General features: G+C 40.9%; 1 protein-coding gene and 1 long non-coding RNA gene across 4 annotated transcripts in view; both read left to right on the top strand.

Annotated features, from left to right (window-relative positions):
• LOC308281328 overlaps positions 1-26,709 on the top strand; it is a 106,489-nt gene that overhangs the window by 66,891 nt on the left and 12,889 nt on the right. The window lies entirely within an intron of this gene.
• Positions 185-19,851, top strand: LOC308280957 (multidrug and toxin extrusion protein 1-like). 3 transcript variants are annotated; one of them, XM_080720991.1, is made up of 16 exons: positions 185-475; positions 5,741-5,842; positions 6,088-6,156; positions 6,397-6,545; positions 8,132-8,174; positions 8,291-8,335; positions 10,878-10,975; positions 11,323-11,420; positions 13,889-14,070; positions 14,566-14,674; positions 15,278-15,353; positions 16,679-16,748; positions 17,274-17,406; positions 18,325-18,419; positions 19,067-19,130; positions 19,234-19,851. In XM_080720991.1, the coding sequence occupies exons 1-16, from the start codon at positions 293-295 to the stop codon at positions 19,482-19,484; spliced, it is 1,767 nt and encodes a 588-aa protein (XP_080577117.1). In that variant the 5' UTR covers positions 185-292; the 3' UTR covers positions 19,485-19,851. The 3 variants fall into 3 exon arrangements, with proteins under 3 accessions (XP_080577117.1, XP_080577118.1, XP_080577119.1); XM_080720992.1 differs by lacking the exon at positions 5,741-5,842; XM_080720993.1 differs by lacking the exons at positions 5,741-5,842; positions 6,088-6,156.

Consider the following 26,709-nt stretch of genomic DNA (forward strand, 5'->3'; position numbering starts at 1 on the left):
ACAAGATACACCACTGTACAGTGCATTTGAGACAAAACCCCACCCACTAGCAGCGAGTCCGACCTCAGCTGAATCCATGCCCTGTCTGCCCGCCCCAGACGGACACCGGCAGTGCGGCAGACCCTATCGAGATGTACCCTGCCTAGTACACTAGTGGGAGGGGGTTGCCTTCTCAAAACACGTGTGACGCATCCCCGTTGCTTATTAACATGGTTAGTTAGCGGTCACACTGACACACACTTCCAGTCAGTGAAAGGGACTCTATCTGTGTAATGCCCAAACTCGTGTAGGTATGGAGGACACTAAAATAACTTACACCAATGGAGTAAAAGGACAAGCCAAAATAGACAAAGAGCTCACTCACAGCGCCAACTCGTGTGTCTGTTGCGGCACTTGCTTTAAGGGCATCAAAGACTGGATACCGGTGGATTACAAGAGAGAAATAGTCCAGCTGTTAAAACTAGCCGGACCAGTGGTAAGTAGTAATAATGTAGTCTTTTTGTTTGGAACTTTAGGCTATAGATTGACCGCTAGAAATAGGTAAACAACAGGACCTTACCAATGCTTGGTTGTTATTTGGCTCTTGGGCTCACCGGGAGGCAGAGCTGTTGTGTTGTGTATGTCATAGTTTACAGTACATGATTCCTTACCTTGCAACAAATAACACATTATTACCAAGTCATAGTAACCGTTACATAAACAGGCAGCTGAGCAAACCTCACTACCTTAAACTTTTTGGGGGGAGTGGGGAAAACTCTGCCCCTATAGGCTGGGCTGCTTCTTACAACCAAGCAGCTGGGGTTGCCAACAATGAAATGGGATTTAATTAATTGAGTGCGTAAATAAATAAACAAGGAACAATTTAAATTGTGTTATTAATGGCAGACTTGTGGGGTGTGAGTTCATTATTATATATTCACTCAAGGAGGCAAGAGGGAGGGTCAAAAATCAGTGAGCATCCTCTGACAGCATTAAAGGAGTAGGCTAGCTCACCCCCCAAATTACTTTTTCTCTATCGATTACTCATACCATGGAGACTTGAGTTCAATAATATTTTTTTGTATTTGTCGCATTCCTAATAGTCTGGTAGGAAGGTAAGCCTCCCACGCACCCGAAAGATATATTTTTCTAACCTACCTTTTTAGAATCCTTAAGGTGTCTAGTTAATGAATTTTGATGTTCCCAGATCCAATTATTGTCCCATTATATGTTTTTTTTAACCATAATTATGTTATGTCCGTCCTGGATTTTCGGCTGTGAAAACTAAAAACTTTAAATCAACATAGCTCCTGAACTATACATCCGACAGAAACCATTCACCCCATTTTATGTTCTTCTTTGCAAGATGAATTGATTGATATGAAGATGCCATCATGTTTAGTGCATTAAAACCCAAATAAACACAAACAAGTTAAAATTCGCCTAAACTGGATTACAACAACTCCTCCCCCATGCACCCTATTGATATATTTTTTCTAACATTTGCATTTTTGCAAGTTGTGTAGTAAACAAATGTTGATGTTCCCCACTTGAAATATTGACACATGTAGACCTATGTTTATTCTGGCAGTGTTTGCAAAAAAAAAAAGAGAATGTAAAATCTACATAAGGTCTTAACTATACATTATTCTGAGACAAATGTCCAATTTGTCAGTTTCATTTTGGTATGAGGCATTGAGGGATATGACTAGTGACATAATATGTACATTTATGGATCATCAATACTCAAATAAATGCTAAAATGCAGACAATTCAATAGGCGGAATTGGACCAGAGGCCATTTACCAATGAAGGAGTTTATTTTTATTTTATTTAACTTTTTTTGTTAATATGAATGCTTTAGGTGCTTGATACACACATCCCATCCCCAATTCAAAATATAGTGCCAGGTTTAAATTTTGCCTACAGTCTTGGATATCTGCAAACAATATCAAATATACGTGACGTCTTAATTAAATGATATGCATAGACAAATTACCCTATCTTGTTTTATTTTGACATGTCAAGCCAAAATACCATTTCATGCCAAGATTTGATTCTAGACACCCCCAGGTTTCCAATGGAACCAACCTGGTCATGCTACCTTGTCTGGCAGGAGGGGTAAATGCCTAATGATTCAAAGATAGACAACATTTTGGCAAGGGATAAACGGCCATTACCAATTTCCAAATGGACCAGTGAGCTTTCACCTCGATTTATGTGAATGGAAATGCGTGAAAGCCTCCCCTGTGCAGACATGCCAAATTTAGGACAATCTCATGCAGTGTTGGGTAAGACAAGACCATGCCGTTTTACGTATCCAGTACAAATATGTAATTTACGCCTATTGTAAAAATGTCTATCTGTTTAAGACCACATACATTAACTACTGTACTTTCATCGACATTTTGTTACCGCGATTACCGTCTTCCCATTTACCGCCGGTACTGCGGTAATTACAGCACCCCCGTATCTATTAATTAAGGTTCGGCGATAAGCCAACATATTGCAATCATCTTCCCTAAAGTCGCCTCACAGCCTGACTGCCCGAGTTATACTTCTCCGTACAGCACAGCGGGTATGGCTTTGAAAGGAGCAGATCTACAAGCTCACAACACATCGCATCCGGGACGCATTCTGAGCTTTTAGATCTGTCGGGTTACCATAGTAACGTAGGCTAGCTACTTAGCTTTTCAGACACAGCTGTGTGAACAAACCAGATTAGGACGGGTAGTCAGATCGTGTACAGTGATTCTGTAAACTCACGTCACGTCTCAAATCGCAGTGATTGAGTGCTGCTATATACAGGTTTTAGTTACAAGAAAAGGTTATAAAATCGCCGACGCGCCGCCGGACGGGGCAAAACGTGCGACGCGGTGGAAAAAGTAAAATAGTTTCATTTTCGGTTTTAGTCCACGCGTCCCGTGCTCCGCCAGTAATCCGTATGAATAAAAAAAGATATGCCACAACACAAGGTATGTACAGTATTAACATCCTTGTGTCGTGTGGATTACAGAGAAAGTTTACGCTGCTCTGTACTCCTCTCGCGGCTGCTGTGGTGCCCTGGCCTGACTCTGTGTCCCTGAGAGTGAGAGTGACGTATGTGGCTTCCAACATGTGGTACACGGCCCAGAGCAGAGCGGCATGGAGCGCATGCGGTCCTCGCTTCTCCCCTGTTTTAAAACTCACTTGTTTTCCAATAAAAAATAGACTTTTTTTTGGTCTTTTTTTACCACGGTAAGCACACTGACACCGCGGTAGACCTCGGTTTACCGCGGTACGGCGGTACGGCGGTTACCGTGTCCAACCCTAGGCGGCATAGCTGAATGGTTAGGGAGCCCACCTGGGGAACCAGAGCCCCTGGTTGTCCCAGGCAAGGGTAGCAATGTTGATGTGTGTGGAGGAAAATAGGTATCTATCTATGTATATAGACCACTGCACTGCATCTCAACTCAACACAATTAAAAGCACATTGCTAAAGCACATTTAACATGACCAGGTCACCCAAATTTGGCATTTGTATTGGTAAATGTCCTCTGGCCCAATTCCGCCTATTGAATTGTCTGCATTTTAGCATTTATTTGAGTATTGATGATCCATAAATGTACATATTATGTCACTAGCCATATCCCTTAATGCCTCATACCAAAATGAAACAGACAAATTGGACATTTGTCTCAGAATAATGTATAGTTAAGACCTTATATTTTACATTCTCTTTTTTGCATTTGCGAAAATTCACAAAAAATTCACTATAGCAAACACTATGCCAGAATAAACATACATGTGTCGATATTTCAAGTGGGGAACATCAACATTTGTTTACTACACATCTTCAAGATTGTAAAAATGCAAATGTTAGAAAAAAATATATCAATAGGGTGCATGGTTGAGGAGTTGTTGTGATCCAGTTTAGGTGAATTTTAACTTTCTTTGTGTTTATTTGGGTTTTAATGCACTAAACATGAAATCTTCATATCAATCAATACATCTTGCAAAGACGAACATAACATGGGGTGAATGGTTTCTGTCGGATGTATAGTTCAGGAGCTATGTTGATTTAAAGTTTTTAGTTTTCACAGCCAAAAATCCAGGACGGACACAACATATGGTTAAAAAAACATATATGGGACAATAATTGGATCTGGGAACATCAAAATCCATTAACTAGACACCTTAAGGATTCTAAAAAGGTAGGTTAGAAAAATATATCTTTCGGGTGCATGGGAGGCATACCTTCATACCAGACTATAAGACAAACATTTGATAATAGTACATTTACCCCCATTGATTCCAGATGGGGACCCAAATATCCGGAATCAATGGGGTACATTTATTGTACTAAACAATATATACATATTATTGAACTCTATGTCTTTTATAGGAAAAAAAAGTAATTTGGGGGAAGAACTTCTCCTTTAAGGTGCAGACAGAGTATGGCAATCCAGTCTGTTGTTTTTGAGATATTTTGCTGCTGTTTGCTGTCCATGTTGCTGTTCTACTCAGCTACAGCAACAGGGCTGGGAGAACTGGTTTGTTGTTGGAACAGTGTGGGCATTTGCTAAATCTATACACCTCAGTAGAGTGGGGAGTGGGCACTTGGTAAATATGGGCAGCAAAACAGAGTGGAAAACAGGAATACTGGGCACCAAAACAGAATGGGTACCTGAAGTCTTGGCAAGAGTGGGCACAGGAATTCTTTGTAGGCTACGTGAAGTCTTAAACATTAAGCTTATTTTGTTACACATTTCTTAGAATATTTGTCATAGTAGACTGAGTCCATGACTGATTGAAGCTGAGCGCTGACTAAAATCACCTTTTTACAGCAATTTGCCTAAACAAAGAAGCATTGATATTTGGTAGGTCAAAGTTTAGGCCTGATGGGGTACCCATTCACATGTTCACAGTCAATTAATTCTGGGATGTGTGAATGACCCAGTTTAGCAGTAGTGGATGTATAATTACCTACTATAATATGGACACATGCACATAACTCTTTTTGTTCTGACACAATAGGGACTGTTACTTTGTACACGTTAAGTAATTTAATATATCACATCAAGCATAAATTATTCTTCCAAATGTATTTGTTTGAGTGAACAAGCGAGCGAGCGAGCAAGTGTATGCAAAGCCTCTCAGTCAACCTCCACTGAGTTTTGCATTTTTACACTGGGAATGACTTTACATTCTAATTCGCCGACTTGGAGTACCACTTTTCCCAGGTCGATGGCTGAGGGCCTTCCAAACATCCCAATGGGATTTGAATCAGGAGAACCTTAGGATGGAAAACTTTAGGCTAAATGCATCGGGTTAAAACAATGAAGTAACTGGATCACAAATTGTCCAGTCTTCCAGAGAACTGGGCACAATGAATGGCCAGTTTTCAGAGGAAATAAACGGTGCCCAGACTTACCAGATGCCCACTCTTCTGGTTAGCGTTTGTTGCAATGTCCACACTGTGTCAAAGGACAGCCCCTGCACAGTCAGTCTCAACTATATCAGCCTGTTTTCAGACAGAGCAATATGTCATATACATTTAAAAAATATTCTTAATATGCTATACAGTAAAGACATAGTTGGGATTATTCCTTAGAAGTAGTTGTGAATGTGAACCACACAATGGTTTGTCTCATAACGTTCACAGCTCTTACTCTAGGGCCTAGGCCTAATGGCTAATGGACCCATTTAAGAATCATATATTCTCTGGCTATAGAAATGTGGGAAATGTTGTTTTTTTTACATTACTGTTTTTATGTTTCAGTTTATTTCACAGTTGATGGTCTTTCTGATCAGTTTTGTCAGCACAGTGTTCTGTGGTCACCTGGGGAAAACAGAGCTTGCTGGTGTGGCATTAGCAATAGCGGTAAGAAAACGTACAACTGCCTTTGGATTTACGACTTTCATACATTTTAATCTATTTGCGTATTTAATCTTTAACCACTTACACCTGGCATTCCTATTTCGGACATCATTTTAGGCTGACATTTTCAAAATCTTTCAAAAAAAGTCATTAGGCTTAAGTGATTAAATCATTTTTGTTGTAGACATATATTTTGATAATTATTTGAAGTTTTATTTTTTTGTATTTATTTTATTTCCCCAATGCAGGTCATCAATGTTACAGGTATTTCCATTGGCACAGGCTTGGCGTCCGCCTGCGATACACTCATATCTCAGGTACTATCCCTGACAGTGTTTATCCATTACTTCTTCTGGTTATCTAACCTGGAAAATCCTAACCATTACTGCTGTGTCTCATTGCTTAAGGGTCTACAAGAAAACACTTCAGCTGTGGTCTTTTGTATCAAATGTGTTTTTCTTTTGTTCAACTTATCCCCTTGGTCATAGGTGTATGTGTGCTCTCTATCAGCATGTGTTTGTGTATCTCGGTGACCCACTGCGTACCTGTTTGTGCAGACTTATGGGAGCGGTAACCTAAAGCGTGTGGGAGTGCTCCTGCAAAGAGGGGTTCTGATTCTGCTTCTGGCCTGTTTCCCCTGCTGGGCGGTGCTCATCAACACTGAGCCCATCCTGCTGGCTGTCAGACAGAGTCCAGAGGTTGCCAGGTCAGCCATCAACTTCTTTATTGTTGTTATTCTTTTTTATTTTTTTATTTGGGGAAATCTCATGCTATTGAATTTATTTATCATCATCGGCAACCTCAAACCACACCCCACCCTCTAATCAACCCCCCCACATCCCTTAATTTCGTCGTTGTCGGGTGAAAACCCTGTATGTCCAAAACCGCCGATCTACAAGCACACAACGCCTCGCACCGCGAGGCGTTGTGTGCTTGTAGATCGGCTGTTTTCACTACTTTTGTGCGACGGCCTCGTGCGATGAAGCAGGGCTTTACTTTGCGAAAGAACGTACAGATTTGAAACTTGGAGATACGTGGTTTCCACCCGACAACGACGATTTGCATTTCTTATGTTATTGCCTTTTGTAGCTTGCATTTAATCTATCTTTTTGAACAGCTGCCATTTTGACCAGGTCTAACTCAAGAAAGAGATCTCTGAACTCAAATGTCAGCCTGATATCATAAAGACATCAATAAAGAAATACATTTTTTATTCAGACTATCAGACATAGTGAAGAGAAAGGCAGGACAGAGAGCATGGGAAAGACAGAGAAAATGGCCGGCCGGGAGTCAAACCAGCGACATGCTGTAGAAGGCATGTGGGATGCACCCTAACCATTTGGCTATCAGGTTGTAGCCAGTCATAATAGCCGGGGACCCACAAGCCCAAAAGCTCAAGGAATAGGGTAGGACCTGTGATTTTCTGCCGTACTTTTTATTTATTTCGGCAGCCCAAAACTGGGAAAAGTGGAAAAAAAGTGATGACTCATCACTTTTGACTGTTTTGGGGGGCCGATATCTAGCCCAAGGAATGTTTTTCATGCAAAACGAATGCTTGCAATGGATTCAGAATCACGAAGAACCCCTAGTTTGACCCCTCACATGCTAATTAAAGCAGACTTTTTTTATTTTTTTTAATATTTCTAGTGGAGTCAATAGGACCGTGAATATACAAATGGCCATAACTTTTTTTCGCGATGTTTCCAGCAGAGCAGGCCTCTCATTCTGTGGACTTTAATGACCAAACTAATAGATAAAACAGAAATAAAAAGTACGGCAGAAAATCACAGGTCCCCTCTCCCATTTTGGTGACTGGGTCCCCGGCTATAACCACTTACAATCTGGTGACACTATTTTGGGCATGTCATGCGAAAGATTTCACAAAGGTTCAAAGATTTTCAAAACTATAGTGAAATTATGTAATGCGTTGTGAGCATTTATATATTCACTGCATGACAGGTGTTTTACACCAAGTATGAAATATCAATACAAACTTTAAAAAAAAACATAAAACCAGATAACATATAATGGAATTTAATGTATACAGTAGATAAGAAAAAAGGTTTTTCAAAATAATTTATGATCAGCTTCAGTAGTCATATGATTCAATGCTGAATGAATTCACCTGTGTGTGTGTGTGTGTGTGTGTGTGTGTGTGTGTGTGTGTGTGTGTGTGTGTGTGTGTGTGTGTGTGTGTGTGTGTGTGTGTGTGTGTGTGTGTGTGTGTGTGTGTGTGTGTGTGTGTGTGTGTGTGTGTGCGCGCGCTCGTTTGTGTGCTTGCACGCCATAAAGACTGTCCCAGCTCTATGTGAAGATCTTCATGCCGGCTCTGCCGGTGAGTTCTACTCTCCATGCTCTTCCCAGTGCAATCCACCACATCCCACTAGATCAGTGTTATGTGGCATGATTCATCGCAGAGCATTTTGTCATTGTCACTGTCTGTTTCTGCAGGCCGCGTTCATGTACCAACTGCAAGGGAGGTATCTTCAGAATCAGGTGAGGTTGAGTGCACAAACGCTCTGGCTTTTTGTGTAATCCTGTTTAATTTCTATAATTTCACATCTTTATTTGAAATTTTGTTAGAGGATCAACCATTGAGTTGCAGCAACTCGTTTTCGAGGTTTTCCTCAAGCGCAACAAACAACAACAACAACAATAAACAATACAGAATAACAAAACAAAACATACATATAAGGCTCCTCCAACATTTCAACCCCCACTACACCCCCCACTCCAACAGTATACTAGTATCCTTAGTGATAAAGATGAATAAAAATGATATACAAATGAAACATAAAAATAAAAATAACCAAACTTTGCAGATGCACAGATCATACAAATAACAGATCAACATGAAAAATAAATACAAACAACAATTTAATTCCAATCAAAAACAAGAGCAGCTAGTTGTAAGATGGGCCCATAGAGAAGATTTGAATGCGTTAAAATTTGAAATTGCTCTAAGGGACAAGGGCAGGATATTAAAGTCAGCTGGTGCTTTAAACTTAAAAGCACGTCTCCCAGTTTCTGAGTTCATAATGGGCACTAAGAAAAAAAGATGTTGTGTATGTCTTAGGGAATATGATGATGTGAATGGCTGTAAGTATTGTTTTAAGTATGATGGAAAATTGAAATAAAAACATTTGAAAACAAAAAGTAACCAATGAAATTTTCTCCTAGCCTGGGGTGATAACCAGTTCAGTGATTCGTACATAACACAATGATGAGTAAGATAAGGACATCTCAAAACAAATCTACAAATACTATTATAAGCAACAGTTAATGAATGGAGATGCGTTTCAGAGGTGTTCTGGTAGATGACATCACCATAGTCCAGTATTGGAAATAACAGCTGCTGGGCAATTCGTTTTCTTATTTTAAAGCTAAAACAATTGATTGATCTATACATAACTTTAAGACTAATGTTTATTTTAGTTCGAATGGATTCTATGTGAGACTTAAAAGAAAGCTCAGAATCCAGCCAGAGTCCCAGGTACTTGAAAGACTCAACTAATTTAAGGGGAGACTGATCAGAAAAGTAAATGGACAAATCAGTGGATAAATGATTGAGGTTGTATCTAGTGCCAAACAGCATGCTACAGGACTTCTGTTTATTCAGTATGAGATTATTGTTTGATAACCAATCCTGGACCAGGGAAAATTCAGACTGCAGATTTCTTTGTATCTGAGCTACATCAGAGTGAGATGAGTGAATAACCGTGTCATCTGCAAATAGATGTATGGAACAAATTGACATTATTTTGGGGAGATCATTAATAAAAATTGTGAAAAGCAAAGGACCTAATATGGAACCTTGAGGCACCCCCTTTTCGACCACTAGAAAATCAGACTGAACTTGATTTAGAGAAACACATTGACGACGGTTATGAAGATAACTGTTAAACCAAAACAAAGCTTGTCGAGAAACACCAATTGCATGTAATTTATCAAGGAGTAAATAATGATCCACTAAATCAAAAGCCTTGGTTAGGTCAATAAAAATAGCACCTGTTAATTGTCCATTGCCAAAAGAAGAGAACACATCATTGGTAAATTTTGTGAGCGCTGTAGTGGTGGAAAATTTAGAACGAAAGCCAGATTGAAATGAAGATAATATATTAGAATCATTTACGTATTGAGATAGTTGATTAAAAATTAATTTTTCAAATATTTTAGCAGTAGAGCAAATAATAGATATTGGCCTGTAGTTGTTAACATCGAGTGGGTCACCACTCTTATGGAGTGGGGTGACCTTTGCACATTTCCAGACTGATGGAAGCTGACAAGTAGACAAAGACAAATTAAATAAATCGGCTAGAGGATAAATAAGTATATGAGCTGCTAGTTTTATAAATTTGGCATCTAAGCCATCAGGACCAATAGCACAGCCATCCTTTAGGTCAGCGATTACTTGTAAAATTTCAGTGGGTAGAATAGGTCTAAATGTGAAGGACCCAGGGATAGTAGGATTGTCATCGTATGTTTTTAAGTATGGTGACTCATTAGAGTACATGTTACTGACAGAAGCAAAATGAAGATTAAAAATATTCGAGACGAGCGCAGGGTCGTGGACAACCTCATCATTACTACGAATTTGTGACACAGAACTTTTTTTGGGACTCAGAATATTGTTCAATCTTTTCCAAAACCGCTTCGGGTTTTGAAAATCTTGAGCAAGACCCTGTCTATAATAGTCTGCCTCAGCATTCCTTGTTTGGGTTTTACAGTCATTTCTCCATCTTTTGTAAACATCCCAGTCCGCTTGATCTCTGCTAGCTCTATATTTTGCCCAAGCCTTATCTCTACGTTTGAACTGATTTATTAACTCAGAGCTGACCCAAGGTAGATGTCTACCCTTAACTCTTACAGATTTCCAAGGGGCATGTTTATCAATAACTTTAGTGAACTCATTCAAAAGAAAACTCCAAGCATCTTACTGTATGTGCTATTATTACTGACTGAGAAACTGAAACTAATGTTTTGAGAGATTGTAATTGATGGTAGCATTGAGAAAAGAAAGTTTTGGTTTGGTTTACAGGGTATCATATGGCCCCAGGTGATAACTGGAGTGATGGGTAATATTCTCAACGCTGTTATCAACTATGTCTTCCTCTACCCTCTGGATTTGGGCGTTGCGTGAGTCTACCTATCATCATGATATGCAAGAGATAGTGATTATTATTGCCCTGTTAATAATTCTGCATTCGTGGGTTGAACAAACTAAATTAATAGTAATTTCCAGTTGTCCTTGCTGCATTGTCTGTATCAACCATTGCTTTAAGTCTTAAGTATGCTGTAATCATTCATCATCATCAATTATTCAGAATCTAGATAATTATCTAGAGACAAAATGGTTTCGTTTAAATTGATTAAAAAAATCGTCAGTGTTGATTGGTCAATTTGTAACTCGGAATCGATCCATTAGTAACTCAGAGGACATTGTATTGCATGTTTTATGTGTTTCCTCTTGGCTGAACCAAAAGTGGATCTGCAGCAGCCAACTCCATCTCCCAGTTCTCCCTGGCTGTGTTCCTCTATGTTTACATCGTTTGCAGAGGACTGCACAAGACCACCTGGGCAGGTGAGCTCATTTTCTCTTTCAGATTTGGAGAGATGGTAATTCATTACACATAGTAACAATACTGTAGCTTTGTTTAACATGTTCCCATACTCTGGTCTGGATGAATGTTTGCATTGTTTGCAGTAATTCAGTCATGTTGTCCTGAGATCATAGCGCGGTAGAATAATACTAACAAATACAATAGGATGCGGCCCTGCCCATCCACTATCCCTATGTCCCCCTATGAACAAATAAATAGATGTATAAATAAGTACAAAAGTTAAGTCTATCAACAGTAAATGTGAACATAAATCTATCACCTATGAATGGATATACTGTAGTGTACAGTATTTATCGTTGCTGTCCGGCCGAAACCAGCAAACTCTTTTTTTTCTCCATACATCATTGCTATTCAACACCCTTTACGTCTGTGTGTTGGTTAAAAAAATATTGAACCAATGAAAAGTAGTAAAACTCCACTTGAGCTGGATGTTTCCCACTGAGCATTTCTCGGGCTATTAGACGTCTAATATACGTCTAAACGCGAAACCTAAATTGGTCTAACAGTGAAAGTTTTTGAGATGTCTAAGCTTAGACTAGACGTCTAATAGGGCTGTCTATACATAGTCTAAGCTTAGACTAGACGTCTAATAGGGCTGTCTATATATAGCCATTGAAATAACGTCTAATCAACGTCTAGTCTAAGCTTAGACATCTAAAATACTTTCACTGTTAGACCAAATTTTGACAGTCTATTGCTCACTCGGTTGTTCATTTCCTGAAAAATAAACATTTTGGAGTTAGCTGGTTTCTGCCCAACAGCAGAGATATGTTTAAACTATCGACAGTGGAAATTAGACAAATATACAGTAGTATATGCACAGTACAGTGTCGACTTCTGTACAACATGGTGCATGGTGGGTGGGTATATGGATGTAAATAGATGTTGACTTTAAATTGAACACTGAGAACTTTCTCATGTGTAATGTTTGACAACTGTTATAGTGCCACTCTGACACTGCATAATGCAGCACTGACACAGCTCCTTAGAGTTAGAGGTTATGTTTAGGTTTAACAATTTATCAGCTAAATGTGACCCTGTTGGTGCAGTACAGCACAGTTTTGCATAGACTGAGTTGCCCTTACAGTCTGTTAAATGTGCTGAAGAGGAAACAGATTAAGTTAAATTAAATAAAACAAACCCTTTGGTGTGTATGAATTCAAGTATATTACCGAAACATACCGATATGTCTGTTACATCGAAATTCAATGAATGAGTTGAAACAACTGGGTTGAAACAATTAGTAAAAAAATAAAATAAAACAAATAACAGCACTGCAGGAACAATACAAAGACTTTAGGGCAGTCTTTCATATTGAGACGGTATCAGGATTGGTTTTCACAGTGCATATACAGTATGGACTATTCTTTTCCCATACAGGCACTGAACACACCTGGTATAATAAAGGCAAAAACAAAGAAATAAATGCTTTATTCAGACACAGCGAAGAAAAAGACAGGGCAGAGAGTAGGGTAAAGACACAGAGTTAATGGTCTGGCCGGTCGGGGAGTCAAACCGGGGACATGCTGTAGAAGAAGGCTTGTGGTATGCATGCCATTCGGATAGCGTGGTCGTGATACACACGCTGATAACACCTTTAGTCAGGTTGAAGCTGAATGGACTTATGTTGAAACCTCTACATTGTTACAAAAACTTTTGGCCAGGCAGTAAGAATGATAACAGGTTAATTTGGCCTGCCTGGCTGCTTAGTGTTGTAACAAAACTAACCAGAATGTGGGGCGCCCGCTGGCCTACTGGTTCCGGCGCATACCACATAAGGCATTCATTGCCACATAGGCAATGATGCCTGACGGCGTCACCGGTTCGATTCCCGATCCGGACGACCTTTGCCGCATGTCACTCCCCATCTCACCCCCCATTTCCGGTCAGTCTACTGTCATATCGAATAAAGGCATAAAAGCCCCCCCCCCCTCCAAAAGAAAAACAAAAAGAATAACTAACCGGAGTGTGAGGTAGCGCTCAATCAGCTTTTAACAAAGGAAACCAGCACTCACTTAGATCCATTCTTCTTCTTTTTGTTAAAGAGTTCACTCCCAGCAGCTGATCAAACCGGATGTTTGCTGGGTGTGAACTGAATAAAAACAAGAAGAATCCTACTTGGATTTAAGACTTGGATTTAAGTGCTGGTTTCCTTTGTTAAAAGTTCATTGCTGCCAGAACCGTACACAAGTTTTGTGAACAACCCACTGATGAGTGCTCACTGCGCCTCTTTCCCTTCTTCAAGCGCTCGATCAGACCTAGACTTTGCATGGCCATACAGACCCAAGAAGAGATGAAAATCAGCTATTAACCGAAAACCGTTACTAGCTGTCCAAAATGTTGTATGAACGAACTGTCACTTTCAAATGGTTGATAGGCTCATCCCCCAACTCCTCATTTGCCTGAACTATAAACATCTGGCTCCCAGGTTGGACACAGGACTGTCTGCAGGAGTGGGGTCCCTTTATCCAGCTGGCCATTCCCAGTATGCTTATGCTGTGCTTGGAGTGGTGGATGTTTGAGATTGGAGGATTCTTGGCTGGTCTAATTAGTGAGGCTGAGCTGGGAGCGCAGTCGATAGTGTACGAGCTGGCCACCATCGCTTACATGGTAACACATTTAAAGTTAATTATCTTGTATTTAAGGCTTTACTCTTTACTTCTTTTGGCCATGCCGTTTATTTATGTGTCGCTTGATATAATAATAAACATAAGAACTATATAGAAACTAAAAAGTAATAATATGGTAATAGATTAGATTTTACACTTTTTAAATATTATGCAATATTTAAAGTTGGTTGGTTAAAATAATATTTCATTGTGGGTTAGTTCTGAGCAAGGATATATTACCTCCGCTATAGACATTTTATTACGGTGATCTGCTGGCATCGATCCACTTTCACTTTACAGTACTGTTCTTCACTTCACTTCTAAATGAAAGTAATAAAATGGTGCTGACTAGGTCACAAGAACAGTAAAAGTTGGTGGCTAACCATTCATAAACTGCTGTTGAGGTATGTGCAATAAGGAGATAGAACTCAATTGAAATATCACATTAAAATAAGTAGTTTGTGCAACGCTATTCTTTTCTTTTCCTGTCTCACAGTTCCCTCTAGGATTCTCTGTTTCAGCCAGTGTACGAGTTGGTAATGCTCTTGGTGCTGGAAACACGGAGCAAGCCAAGCTGTCTGCCAAGGTCGCCATCATCTGTGCACGTATGAACCAATGCATACATGCTGGCCACTTAATTAAACACTTTAAAGGGAAGCTATGCTACGCTCTATAAATTGAGTAAAAATGACTAAAATGTAAACAAGCCATTGTGCTTTCTTAGGTTTAAATCTGTGCTTGTCCTATGGGAACTTCTAATAAAGTATTCAATCAATCAATCAATCATTATGTTCAGGAGGCACGGTGGCGCAGTCACCTGGGTTCGATTCCCGCTGGGGACACTGTGGGCGCGTTCTCTCCTCTGCGTCATCAGTGCCCATACCGTGGGTGGGGGGTTGGCAAAAGGGCCTTTCTGTGGGGAGTTTGCATGTTCTCCCTGTGTCTCCTAGGGTAGGAATAACATGTTCCTTCCACGGGATTGTAGCGCCCAGGATTAGATTATTGACACTGGGTGAAAGAAATGGGTTAGAAAATCGTGGGATAAAAATTATGATGTTCAACATTATTTGAAATGTTGTTTGAAAATGTTATTCCAGTGTTGTCACTAGACATTTGAATATACATTTGAATATGTCAATATGCACACTTCTTTTCGGAAAATGATTATTTTAATTTACATATTGTTTTTTTTTTTATGCCTAATACAGTTATAGTTTCATTCTTTGTTGGAGCTATTCTTCTAGTCCCTAAAGATGTTCTTGGATACATTTTCACCCCAGATCAGTGAGTAAAACCTCTTACAAGATACATTTAGTAACATTCACTTTCTTGTACCTACACTTTTCACACGTTGGTGTCTCCAACTGGCAGTAAGAGGTAACTGATTTGATACATTTGCTATGCAACATAATAGTTGTGGACAGTGGTGGAAGAAGTACTCACAAGAGTATCAATACTGCAGTATAGAAATAATCGGTTAGGGTGCCCTCCCACCAAAATACCTATCAGAGTGGAATCCGCGTTCCGCCAATGCATTTCAATGAGAAGGGAGCGTTTTTTGCAGAAATCCTCTGCTGGCATGAAACCGCTTCACTCTCATTGAAATGCATTGGCGGAACGCAGATTCCACTCTCATAGGTATTTTGGTGTGTGGGCACCCTAAGGCTGCAGCCACACCAAAGTATGAGAGTGGAATCCGCGTTCCGCCAATGTATTTCAATGTGAAGGGGGCGTCAGTGGAGGATATCTGCGCACCACGCAGACCTTGCGTTTATGTTGGAGCTCCGGTTTTTCCCCTCTGTCCAATCGGGTGAGTCGAAGGCGTAATGGGGAGGGTTCTGGAAGTGACTGACAGGCGCGTAGCTGTCTTTGGGACAGAATGCGCTCTCTGCGTTTTCAGTCAGCCATGCACCAAAAGAGTTTATCCACTGGCGACCATACTTTGGTGTGTGTGCAGTGCACCCTTACAAGTAAAAGTCTGGAATTCAAAATGTACTTAAGTAAAACTACTAAAGTATTGGCATCAAACTATACTTAAAGTACCAAAGTAAAAGTATAAAAATGTTTGAAAATAGCAGATCTACAAGCTCACAACGCGTCGCATCACAACACGCTGTGAGGTTGTAGATCGTATTGTGAGCTTGTAGATCGGTTATTTTCAAATAGCCTAGGTAAAAAAATAGGGCTAAAGAGGATTAAAGTATGTTATCATTTATAACTGCAAAGTAACTAGTAACTACAGTTTTGTAATGTAATGTAGTGGAGTAAAAGTACAATATTTGCATCCGAGATGTAGTGGAGTAGAAGTAAATGTATTTGAAACAGGAAATACTCAAGTAAAGTACAAATACCTCAAAATTGTACTTAAGTACAGTACTTAAGTAAATGTACTTAGTTACTTTACACCACTGGTTGTGGACGATGCGCTGATCTTGCATGTTTTCAGTCCCTTACGTGATTACCGTACTTGTTTACTTGCTTGTGCTATTTAGATAGTAATGGTTGTTATATTATATATGTATTTTACTGCTTTTTTATTGAGTTGCCTTTTGCAATATAGTTGTTTCTAAAAAAAAGAAATCAAGAATTTATATTTACATGTCTTTTAGAGAAATTGTTGAGCGAGTTGCTGATGTCATGATTATGTATGGCTTCTTCCATCTGGCTGATGCCACTGCGGTGAGTGACTAAACTTTACTGTGACATAACTTCATGCCTTCATAAAGTCATCATATTATGTATTGTGTTTCATTCATTATAAATTAAAACATTTCTGCCTTGGTAATTCCGTTCTAGAGATGATTGCGACCGTCACTATCAAAACCTCCACTGGCTGTCTCTGTCAGTCTGTCTGTCCGTCATGTCACACCTTTCCCCTACTCATATCTCCGGCACCGTTGCCCCGATCCATGCCAAACTTTGCACACACACTCCTTGGCTACAACCTCATTTCTCACATGGCCCTCTTCTAGTGCCACCATGAGGCAGATTCTTGCAAAACACATTTTTGGACACTGCTCCTACAGATTTTGCCCTAAAATCACGCAAAGCAGTACACAGTATCTCTAAAGTCATGTCATCAACATGGATCTGTTCCATTTCCCATATTCCCTCCTGATTGCCTACCATTGCCTTCTAAAGTTTGTGTAAAGCTTATCTCCCGATTAGGGAGTCTTTAATGGTATCACTGTTTTCCCCCTGCAGGCGGTGACAGGGGGTGTTGTAAGGGGAGCAGGAAAGCAGATGATTGGTGCTCTGTGTAACCTAATAGGATACTACTTCATTGGCTTCCCCATCGGAGTGTCCCTGATGTTCGCAGCCAATATGGGCATTGTGGGTGAGGACACCTATAAGCTACTACAACAGAAAAATATGATATTGTCTCCAAAATTACATTTTGGGCTGGTAAAACACAAAAACAGTGAAGGTGGCCAATTTGTACAGCTTTACTTATAACCATGCAGTGTTGATTTCGTAGACTAAAACCGTGTCTCTCAAACTTTCAAGTTTCAAGGTCTCCCCTTAACTCTGACAGTGTACAAATGGAACCAAATGAACCTGTTAGGGTTCATTTGGTTCCATTTGTACAATGTCAGAGTTGCAGACTTGCATGGGTCAATTTAGACCCCCCCCTAAAGGCATGGGTCAATTTAGACCCCCCTAAAGGAACCCACAGAGTCCCTGGAATCCACTTTGAGAACCACTGGATTAAAACTATGACGAAAAATGTTTGTCCACTACCAAAAACGAAACAAGGACTAAATAAAAACTAAGCTATGATGGATAAACTAAGACTGAATATATTGACAATTTCTTCAACATATAAAAACTAGACAAAAATGTTAGGGAGGGCCTAGTTGAGAAGCGATCCAGTAGAACTGAAAGACAAGTCATTTTATGTTTGGTTGCGCTTGGGTGTTTTGCGCTCTGAAAATAGCAGATCTACAAGTTCACAATGCACCATGCTGCGATGTGTTGTGAGCTTGTAGGTCAGCTATTTTCAGCATGCAACCAAGTGTAAAATCTGCTTTAAGACGCCATCAAGGCCCACCAAAATACATTTTAGTCATCAAAATCAAACTGTACATTTCGTCAAAAATCGTATATTTAGTCGGCCAAAACTAGACTAAAAGTAAAACATTTCAGATGACTAAAATATTTTATTCAAAAGACTGACTAAAACTAAATCAAAATTTGCTGTCAAAATCAACACTGTAACCATTTAATGAGAGCTCTCGTTGTATTTTTGTTGCAGGACTGTGGTCAGGACTTTTCATCTGTGTCATTATACAGTCCATATTCTTCATTGTGTTTGTGTCTAAACTAAACTGGAAGAAGGCAACAGAGGAAGTGAGTACTTAGACCAGCGCACAGCACAGTAAATATGTAAAACTAATGTACCTACATGTCGATGGATTGAGGTTTATACTCTCAGAGTTACGTGAATTAACTTTTACTGTGTGGCATATATTCTCCATTGATGTATGAAAATGTTAATGAAGCTGACTGGCATGAAAACCTTTTGATTTCTCAATGTCCAATATGCAGGACATGCAGTATAAGCCAGGGGCCTGCAAACAGGGGGTCCTCAGAGTTACTACAGGGGGGCCGCCAAATCTTTGTGTGATAGGATAATTGTTTTTAAATTCTGAGGAGAACTTTAGCCAAAAATAGCAGATTTACAAGCTCAAGCTTGTAGATCGGCTATTTTCGGCAAATAGGTTCGGTTTAGAGGTAAAAAAAAGGTCTAGTAAGTAAAGATGATTTAAGTGGTAAAAAAAAAAAAAGAATCATTAACACGAATCTAAGCGACTGATGACAGTGCTGTCAAACAAGTTTATGAATCTATGAAATCAATGAAAATCTGCATCACACATTTATACAATATGTAGAGGGGGTCCCTGCTCCGTGTCTTTCTCAGCTAAGGGGTCCTTGGCCTGAAAACGTTGAAGACCCCTGGTATAAGTTCTAAACCTGTCTGTAATGTCTCCAATTAGGCCCTGGTGAGATCAGGTGTCCAGCTCAAGGAGAGCAAAGAGACATTCGGAATGGAAAATGAGGGTAAACAAAGCCTCGCTTTTGCTTTCTATCCTCCTCAGTTCCTGGAACTGTTGTCTTTCTGCGATGTAAATGGCAAAAAAAACCTGACTCCGTTTCTCACTAGACCTCTCCCCCGAGGCCCTTGAGGGTGCTGTGAACCCAACCTCTGCATCCGCCTGTGTGAGCTCTGAGGAGGGGAGCACTGACCTGGAGGCGCTTGGTTCCGGCCAGGATGGAGCGACCGCCACTACGGTTGGAGTCGTTCTGTCAGTCAGACAGTTGGTTTTGCGGCGTGGCTTCACGCTGCTGGTCATGGTCCTCATCCTCGCTGCTGGGGTCTTCCTCAGCGAGATTCTCATGAGACTGCTAAAATGAGACACCTACTGTATGGCTTATTGGTGGCATTTAGGGCAACTGGTTGTTCACATGCAAACCATCAGATAAGAGATGCCACTGGTCTACACACACTATGCATGCACACTGCCCTGTTCGCCTCAGTGTTCCAGCCTTAAAGCTACATTCCGTGACTAATTTGAAGGAACCAAATGCTATTTTAACCAGTCTGTATCATGGAGTTAACCATGGTGTCCAGACTTGAGGCACCCGTTCAGCGTTCTTTTTTTTTTTTTTTTTTTTTTTGTCACAGACACTGAACAAGCACCTCAAGGTTGACACAGGGTGACAATGTCAATAAAGTTGCAGAAGAGAGAGACACTGGAGCAGCTCAGACGGTTCTAACCTTTTATTCAGGTGCCAGTATACAGGAGTGACTAACGTTTCGATGCTAGTGCATCTTCATCAGAGTCTCTGATGAAGATGCACTAGCTCTGATGAAGATGCACTAGCATCGAAACGTTAGTCACTCCTGTATGCTGGCACCTGAATAAAAGGTTAGAACCGTCTGAGCTGCTCCAGTGTCTCTCTCTTCTGCATACATCAGTCCCTGCTCCTGTGATGCACCAGACTAGCCATGTAGGCTGAGGCGCGCTGTAGATCCCCTTTGTTCTCAAATGTCAATAAAGTTATTTGACAGCAAACGGCGGATTTGACACAATACAGGTATGTGCTGCCATTTCTATTGCAGTTTGGACATCATTGCCATTACCTCTACCAGACGGGAGGGTGACAGTGAACATAAAACGTACAGATTGTAGCTTTAATTCTGTGGCACAAATCAAAGCTTGTCTCCCTGTCAGGTATTCATTCCTTGCCGTGGAGAACATGAGTTCGTAAACATATGCAAATATTAAGGTATATAGTATAAATGCTTTATGATTAAATGTTGAGGATAAAGCAAACACATGTGAAGCAATATACAGTACAATACACAAGTTGCATAAAACAAAAACAACTCTGACAAATGCAAGGAAATACTAGTTAGTCATGTGATTTAACACATGGTAATTACAGGATATCAGTGTTTAGACATGGTTCGTTATTGTGGTTACGTCTTGTGTACAGGTACATAAGAGTAACATAACTTTTGTCTGACTAACTTGTTTGATGTGAAACGTCAAACTTCTGATTGTATTGCGGTATCCTAGTATGTAGGTTGTGACATGGTCATAAATGTCAGAAGGTCATCAGCATGAAAAAGCTTAAGATAAACTGATTAGATTCATATGAAAATAACACCAAACCAAAACACTGTACTCAGGCAAAAATATCTACTTACAATGTGCAAAACCAAAGGAAAATTAATTAATTTGAACTCCTATTCGGTCTTCTTAGAGACAGTCTCAAATCCTACCCTGATGTACCACATCATGACTCAGGAAATGTTTTTAAATCAAACAGTTCTTCTGAAAAGCCAAAGAGAGTCTTTATCTGCCTTCTTAGATGCACGTCTCTCCTGCCTTATGATGAGCCAGCCATTCAGGTCTGAGGACTTCATTGTTACTACCTCTTCATATTGTATAACCAGATAGTGTCGGCACACAGCCAGGTGCTGTAGCAGATACTGTAGCACTCCTCTGTTTATGTTAAGTGTTGATCATGTCAGAATTATGTCAACATAAAAAATTTATCAAGTCAAATTATTTTTGGAGTTCACTGTCTGTATCTACAGCAAACAAAATGTAGCCCCCACAGTTAGTACCAGCCATGAACCAATGACAACAGCCCTGCTAATTGGGCTCAGCCCTATTAGCACGACTGGTTGTGTGTTGGACTGGCGAGTGGACTGGCGAGTGGGAGCCCCGGGTTCAATCCCCGCTTCCGCGCATCACTACAATCTGGGAAGAGCGTGATATCCTCGCGTGAGGGACAGGTCCACGTCGTGTGCGGCGGTCCGCGGTGTGAACTGTGAAGCGCGAGGGTGCGCTCCAAAGATCAGGGGGGTGATTGTAGCCCCCACAGTTAGTACCAGCCATGAACCAGTGACAACAGCCCTGCTAATTGGGCTCATCCCTAATAGCACGACTGGTTGAGTGTTGGACTGGCGAGTGGGAGCCCTGGGTTCAATCCCCGCTTCCGCGCATCACTACAAAAAGTCTACTGCTTCAGTAAGATTAGGGCTGCTAATTACATATTCCGGGATCAGTATCATGTGAAACAAATATATATCAGTTGTAATAATACTTTATCTAGCATACTATAAGGTATCGTAATGCTGTCTTTAACTGAAATAATGAGTGGTGATCAAATGTCAATGCATTTCAAGGAACGTGTCTTTCTGACTGAAATGACTCCATTTTAAAGGGTTCACTGTAATAATCCTATTAAAGTACAGATTTACAATTAAACCTCCATTGTGTGATACTGTACACATGATACTGTACGTGATACTGGGGAATTACATTTTTCGCATAGAGATTTACACTAATACCAGTAAGACTCCCTAATCGGGAGATAAGCGACCGTCAGGTCGCAGCGTAGTTTAAGGGCAAATGTGTAGGAGCAGTGTCCAAAATGTGTTTGAAAAAATCAGCCTGATGGTGGAGCTATATGGGACAGATTCATGTTGATGAGATGAGTGTAGAGTAGACATACTGTGTACCGATTTGCGTAATTCTAGGGCAAAATCTGTAGGAGCAGTGTCCAAAAATGTGTTTGAAAAAATCGGCCTGATGGCGGCTCTATATGGGAAAGATCCATGTTGATGACATGAGTGTAGACATACTGTGTAGCGATTTGCGTGATTTTAGGGCAAAATTTGTAGGAGTAGTGCCCAAAAATGTGTTTTAAAAAATCGGCCTCATGGTGGCGCTAGAAGAGTGCCATGTGTGAATTGATGGCAAAAGTGTGACGTGTGACAGACTGACAGACAGACAGACAGCTGGTCGAGGTTTTGATAGTAACTGCGACCTGCCGGTCGCAATTAATATCAATTACAATTAATATCAATTATTGTAAGTCTAGAATCAAGCCATCCAGGACCCTGGTGAATCATGACCATAAAATCAAAGGTTTTATCATGACTCATGATTCACCACGATCCTGGATGGCTAGTTTCTAGGCTTAGAATAATTGATATTAATATTAGTGTAAATCTCTATGGGAAAAATCGCACTCTCACTATACAAGGAATTCTGTGCTCTTTCGGACACTCATACGGACACACAAAGCCAGATGTAGGAGCAGTTAGCACCGCTCAAAAATGAATGTCTGATCTTTTAGTGGTACCAGTAAACCACACCCACTGCTCTATGCCTTATATGGGTATGCCAATATACAGGGTATGTCATCAGGGATCTCCATATATGGGTAAAAGGTAGACAGACACTCATGTCACTATGACTCAGCCATAACCATATAGGAGTTCCCAATGCAAACTCATATAACATTGAATGACAGACAAATAAAACACTATGTACTGTACTATGCAGGGGAAAAATACAAAATAAATGGTATTTACAGTAGAAAGGTCAGGGGAGGGAGGTGAGGATAGCCTTAGTCTTTATTACCAGTTTCGAGTAGCAGCCGCCTGTAAGTGACTTTTCAGTGCGGTTTTAATAGAGGGTAGAGATTTACACTCCTTTAAGGCTTTCGGGCGTTCCACATTTTAGCAGGAGATGAATTTAACCCTTTGTTTGAGCCGGTTGAATGTGATCTGTCTGTGGAGCTGCCTCTGGTGTTATAATTGCGTACATCCGGAAGTATTTTGTGAGGTACATGGTATAATCTTAGTGGTGTAGTGTATCTTGTACACCAGGCCCATTGCAAGATGCTGTAGCCTACTCTTTCAGCTACTGTGAGCCACCCCACACTTAAGAAGTTATTAATGGTGAGGTGAGTCTGAGATGGAAGGTTAAGCAGAAGCCTTATCAGTTTGTTTGGGCTGTTTGGAGCCTTGTTTCTAAGGCCTTTGTGGAGTCACGATACCATATAGACTCCATAGTCAAAGTGGGGCTGAATGAGTGCTCCTGCTAGAGACTTCAATGTATTTTTACTGACCATTTTTTTGATTACCTTAGTCGCTGGAAAGATTAGCCTATAGAATGCAACCTAGGTACAGGTAATTTAGTATATTCTTGTTATTACACTATCACCCACTTTGACTGTGAAGTTATGGACCTTGCTGATGTTAGGATTTGATCCAAAGAGGATGGATTCAGTTTTACCCAGGTGTATTGATAGTTTGTTGTCATTGAGCCAGGTGCAGATCTTGTCTAGTTCAGAGCTTTTCAACCTGCAATTTGTCAATAGACCTAAGGTGTCGTAAAATAAAAACAGAAACCACATCCTAACACACTGTTGACTGTATAGGCTACAAATAATTATCCGCTCACATACAGATATCAGTCTCATAATCACATGATTGATATTCTGTATATTCATTCATAACAGATTCATGCATGTGGTCATTTATACTCATATTTATTGATAGAATACTCAGTCAGACCCAGTGCAGGTGTCTAGTAATCTCTTTATGTTAGTCTATATTCTGTTTTATCTCTTTGCTTGTAGCTATCTCTTAGACCTAAATGCTGTTTCTGCTACGATTCACGACATTAGTAGGGCTCATCCTGCAATCGGTCTAATAGACATGTCTCGTCTGGCTACAAAGTTTTCATTTTGTCTAGAGGAAAGGTCATGGGTTCAGTCAAATGGTTGGTGTTCATCCTGCACGCATCATGAATGCAGTTGCACTCAGCATGTTTCATGGAATTCCATACTAATGTGATACTGTACCTTACCAGTGGCGGGCTTATCTCTCAAATAGCTGAGGACAACACACAAACACTCTTCACCGGTGTTGTAAAGTAACTAAGCACATTTACTCAAGTACTGTACTTAAGTACAGTTTTGAGGTATTTGTACTTGAGTATATCCAATTTCAAATACTTTTACTTCTACTCCACTACATCCCAAGGCAGCCCCGGCGCCAGGACTCAGTGGCTAATGGGGCCGTCCGTGAGCTTAAAGGACAACTCCGCCCTAAATCACTTCTAGGCTCATGTTCCTACTTGATCCAAAATGACTGTCCATGGGGTCTATTAGGCACAAATGCCCCTGTTGTCCAGTTTCCCCAGCAGAACGCAGCAGCTGTCACAGCATAGAGTGGAGCCTATAACCCTATCACTTTTACACTATTTGTTATGTTCAAAAGTGATTTTCTTTTTGAGCGGTGGTCACAACGCTCCTATACGTGGCCGTGTGTGTGGGTATGTATGTCTGTCTGTCTCCGTGTCCGTAGCCTGCAGTAACCTTTTCTGACCACACATGTTAAGGGAGGGGCGCTGTTGCACACACACACACACACACACACACACACACACACACACACACACACACACACACACACACACACACACACACACACACACACACACACCACCGCTCAGTTCACACAAGTGTGATTTTTCATGAATGTGTTACTACACCACAGTCAGTTCGTCAGTAATGACTAATAATGACTAATTAGCGAGTCACTTGAAATAATGCTGATTTGTAGATTTTGTTTGTTTGTTTGTAGTTGGAGCCTAATAGTTTTAGTGCCTTCCAGAGTTTTTCTGGTTTATTTTTGTTTACCTCAATTTTCTTGTTGAATAAATTCCTTTTAGCATTTTTCACCATGTTGCTTACGTAGGTTTCTTTTTTGTTGTTGCGACCGTAGGTCGCATTTACTATCAAACCCTGCACAAAGTGTAAGTCCGTCAGTCCGTCAGTCAGTCAGTCTGTCTGTCACACCTCACACGTCACACTCTTGCCCTGCTCATATCTCCGCAACCGTTGCCCCGATCCATGCCAAATTTTGCACACACGTTCCTTACCTGCCAAACTACAACCTCCAAGGACCCCCGGACTCAGTGGCTAATGGGGCCGTCCGTGAGCTTAAAGGACAACTCCGCCCTAAATCACTTCTAGGCTCATGTTCCTACTTGATCCAAAATGACTGTCCATGGGGTCTATTAGGCACAAATGCCCCTGTTGTCCAGTTTCCCCAGCAGAACGCAGCAGCTGTCACAGCATAGAGTGGAGCCTATAACCCTATCACTTTTACACTATTTGTTATGTTCAAAAGTGATTTTCTTTTTGAGCGGTGGTCACAACGCTCCTATACGTGGCCGTGTGTGTGGGTATGTATGTCTGTCTGTCTCCGTGTCCGTAGCCTGCAGTAACCTTTTCTGACCACACATGTTAAGGGAGGGGCGCTGTTGCACACACACACACACACACACACACACACACACACACACACACACACACACACACACACACACACACACCACCGCTCAGTTCACACAAGTGTGATTTTTCATGAATGTGTTACTACACCACAGTCAGTTCGTCAGTAATGACTAATAATGACTAATTAGCGAGTCACTTGAAATAATGCTGATTTGTAGATTTTGTTTGTTTGTTTGTAGTTGGAGCCTAATAGTTTTAGTGCCTTCCAGAGTTTTTCTGGTTTATTTTTGTTTACCTCAATTTTCTTGTTGAATAAATTCCTTTTAGCATTTTTCACCATGTTGCTTACGTAGGTTTCTTTTTTGTTGTTGCGACCGTAGGTCGCATTTACTATCAAACCCTGCACAAAGTGTAAGTCCGTCAGTCCGTCAGTCAGTCAGTCTGTCTGTCACACCTCACACGTCACACTCTTGCCCTGCTCATATCTCCGCAACCGTTGCCCCGATCCATGCCAAATTTTGCACACACGTTCCTTACCTGCCAAACTACAACCTCCAAGGACCCCCGGAGCTCCAGGGACCCCCAGGTCCCTGGGGGACCCCCAGATGTAAAAAATGACCAAATGTGCTAAACTGACCAAATGACCACCCCAACGGGGCTGCTCACGGGGAATTCCCGGGGACCACCCACTCCTGGTGCTCCAGAATGGATGCAAAAGTGGTGGCGCCCCCAGTGGAGGACCCCCTACACTGCAGCTCACATAAAATGCCGTAACTCCGGCTAGGAGCGACCGGGACAGCCGGGGCCGGTACCTATTCGTCCGCCTTGCCGGCGCGGACACCCCACCCCTCATTTCTCACATGGCCCTCTTCTAGCGCCACCATGAGGCCGATTCTTGCAAAACACATTTTTGGACACTGCTCCTACAATTTTTGCCCTAAAATCACGCAAATCGGTACACAGTATGTCTACACTCATCCCATCAACATGAATCTCTCCCATATAGCGCCACCTCCAGGCCGATTTT

Source organism: Nannobrachium achirus (assembly GCF_963921795.1).
Source record: "Nannobrachium achirus genome assembly, chromosome: 3".
Taxonomy (NCBI): Eukaryota; Metazoa; Chordata; class Actinopteri; order Myctophiformes; family Myctophidae; genus Nannobrachium; species Nannobrachium achirus.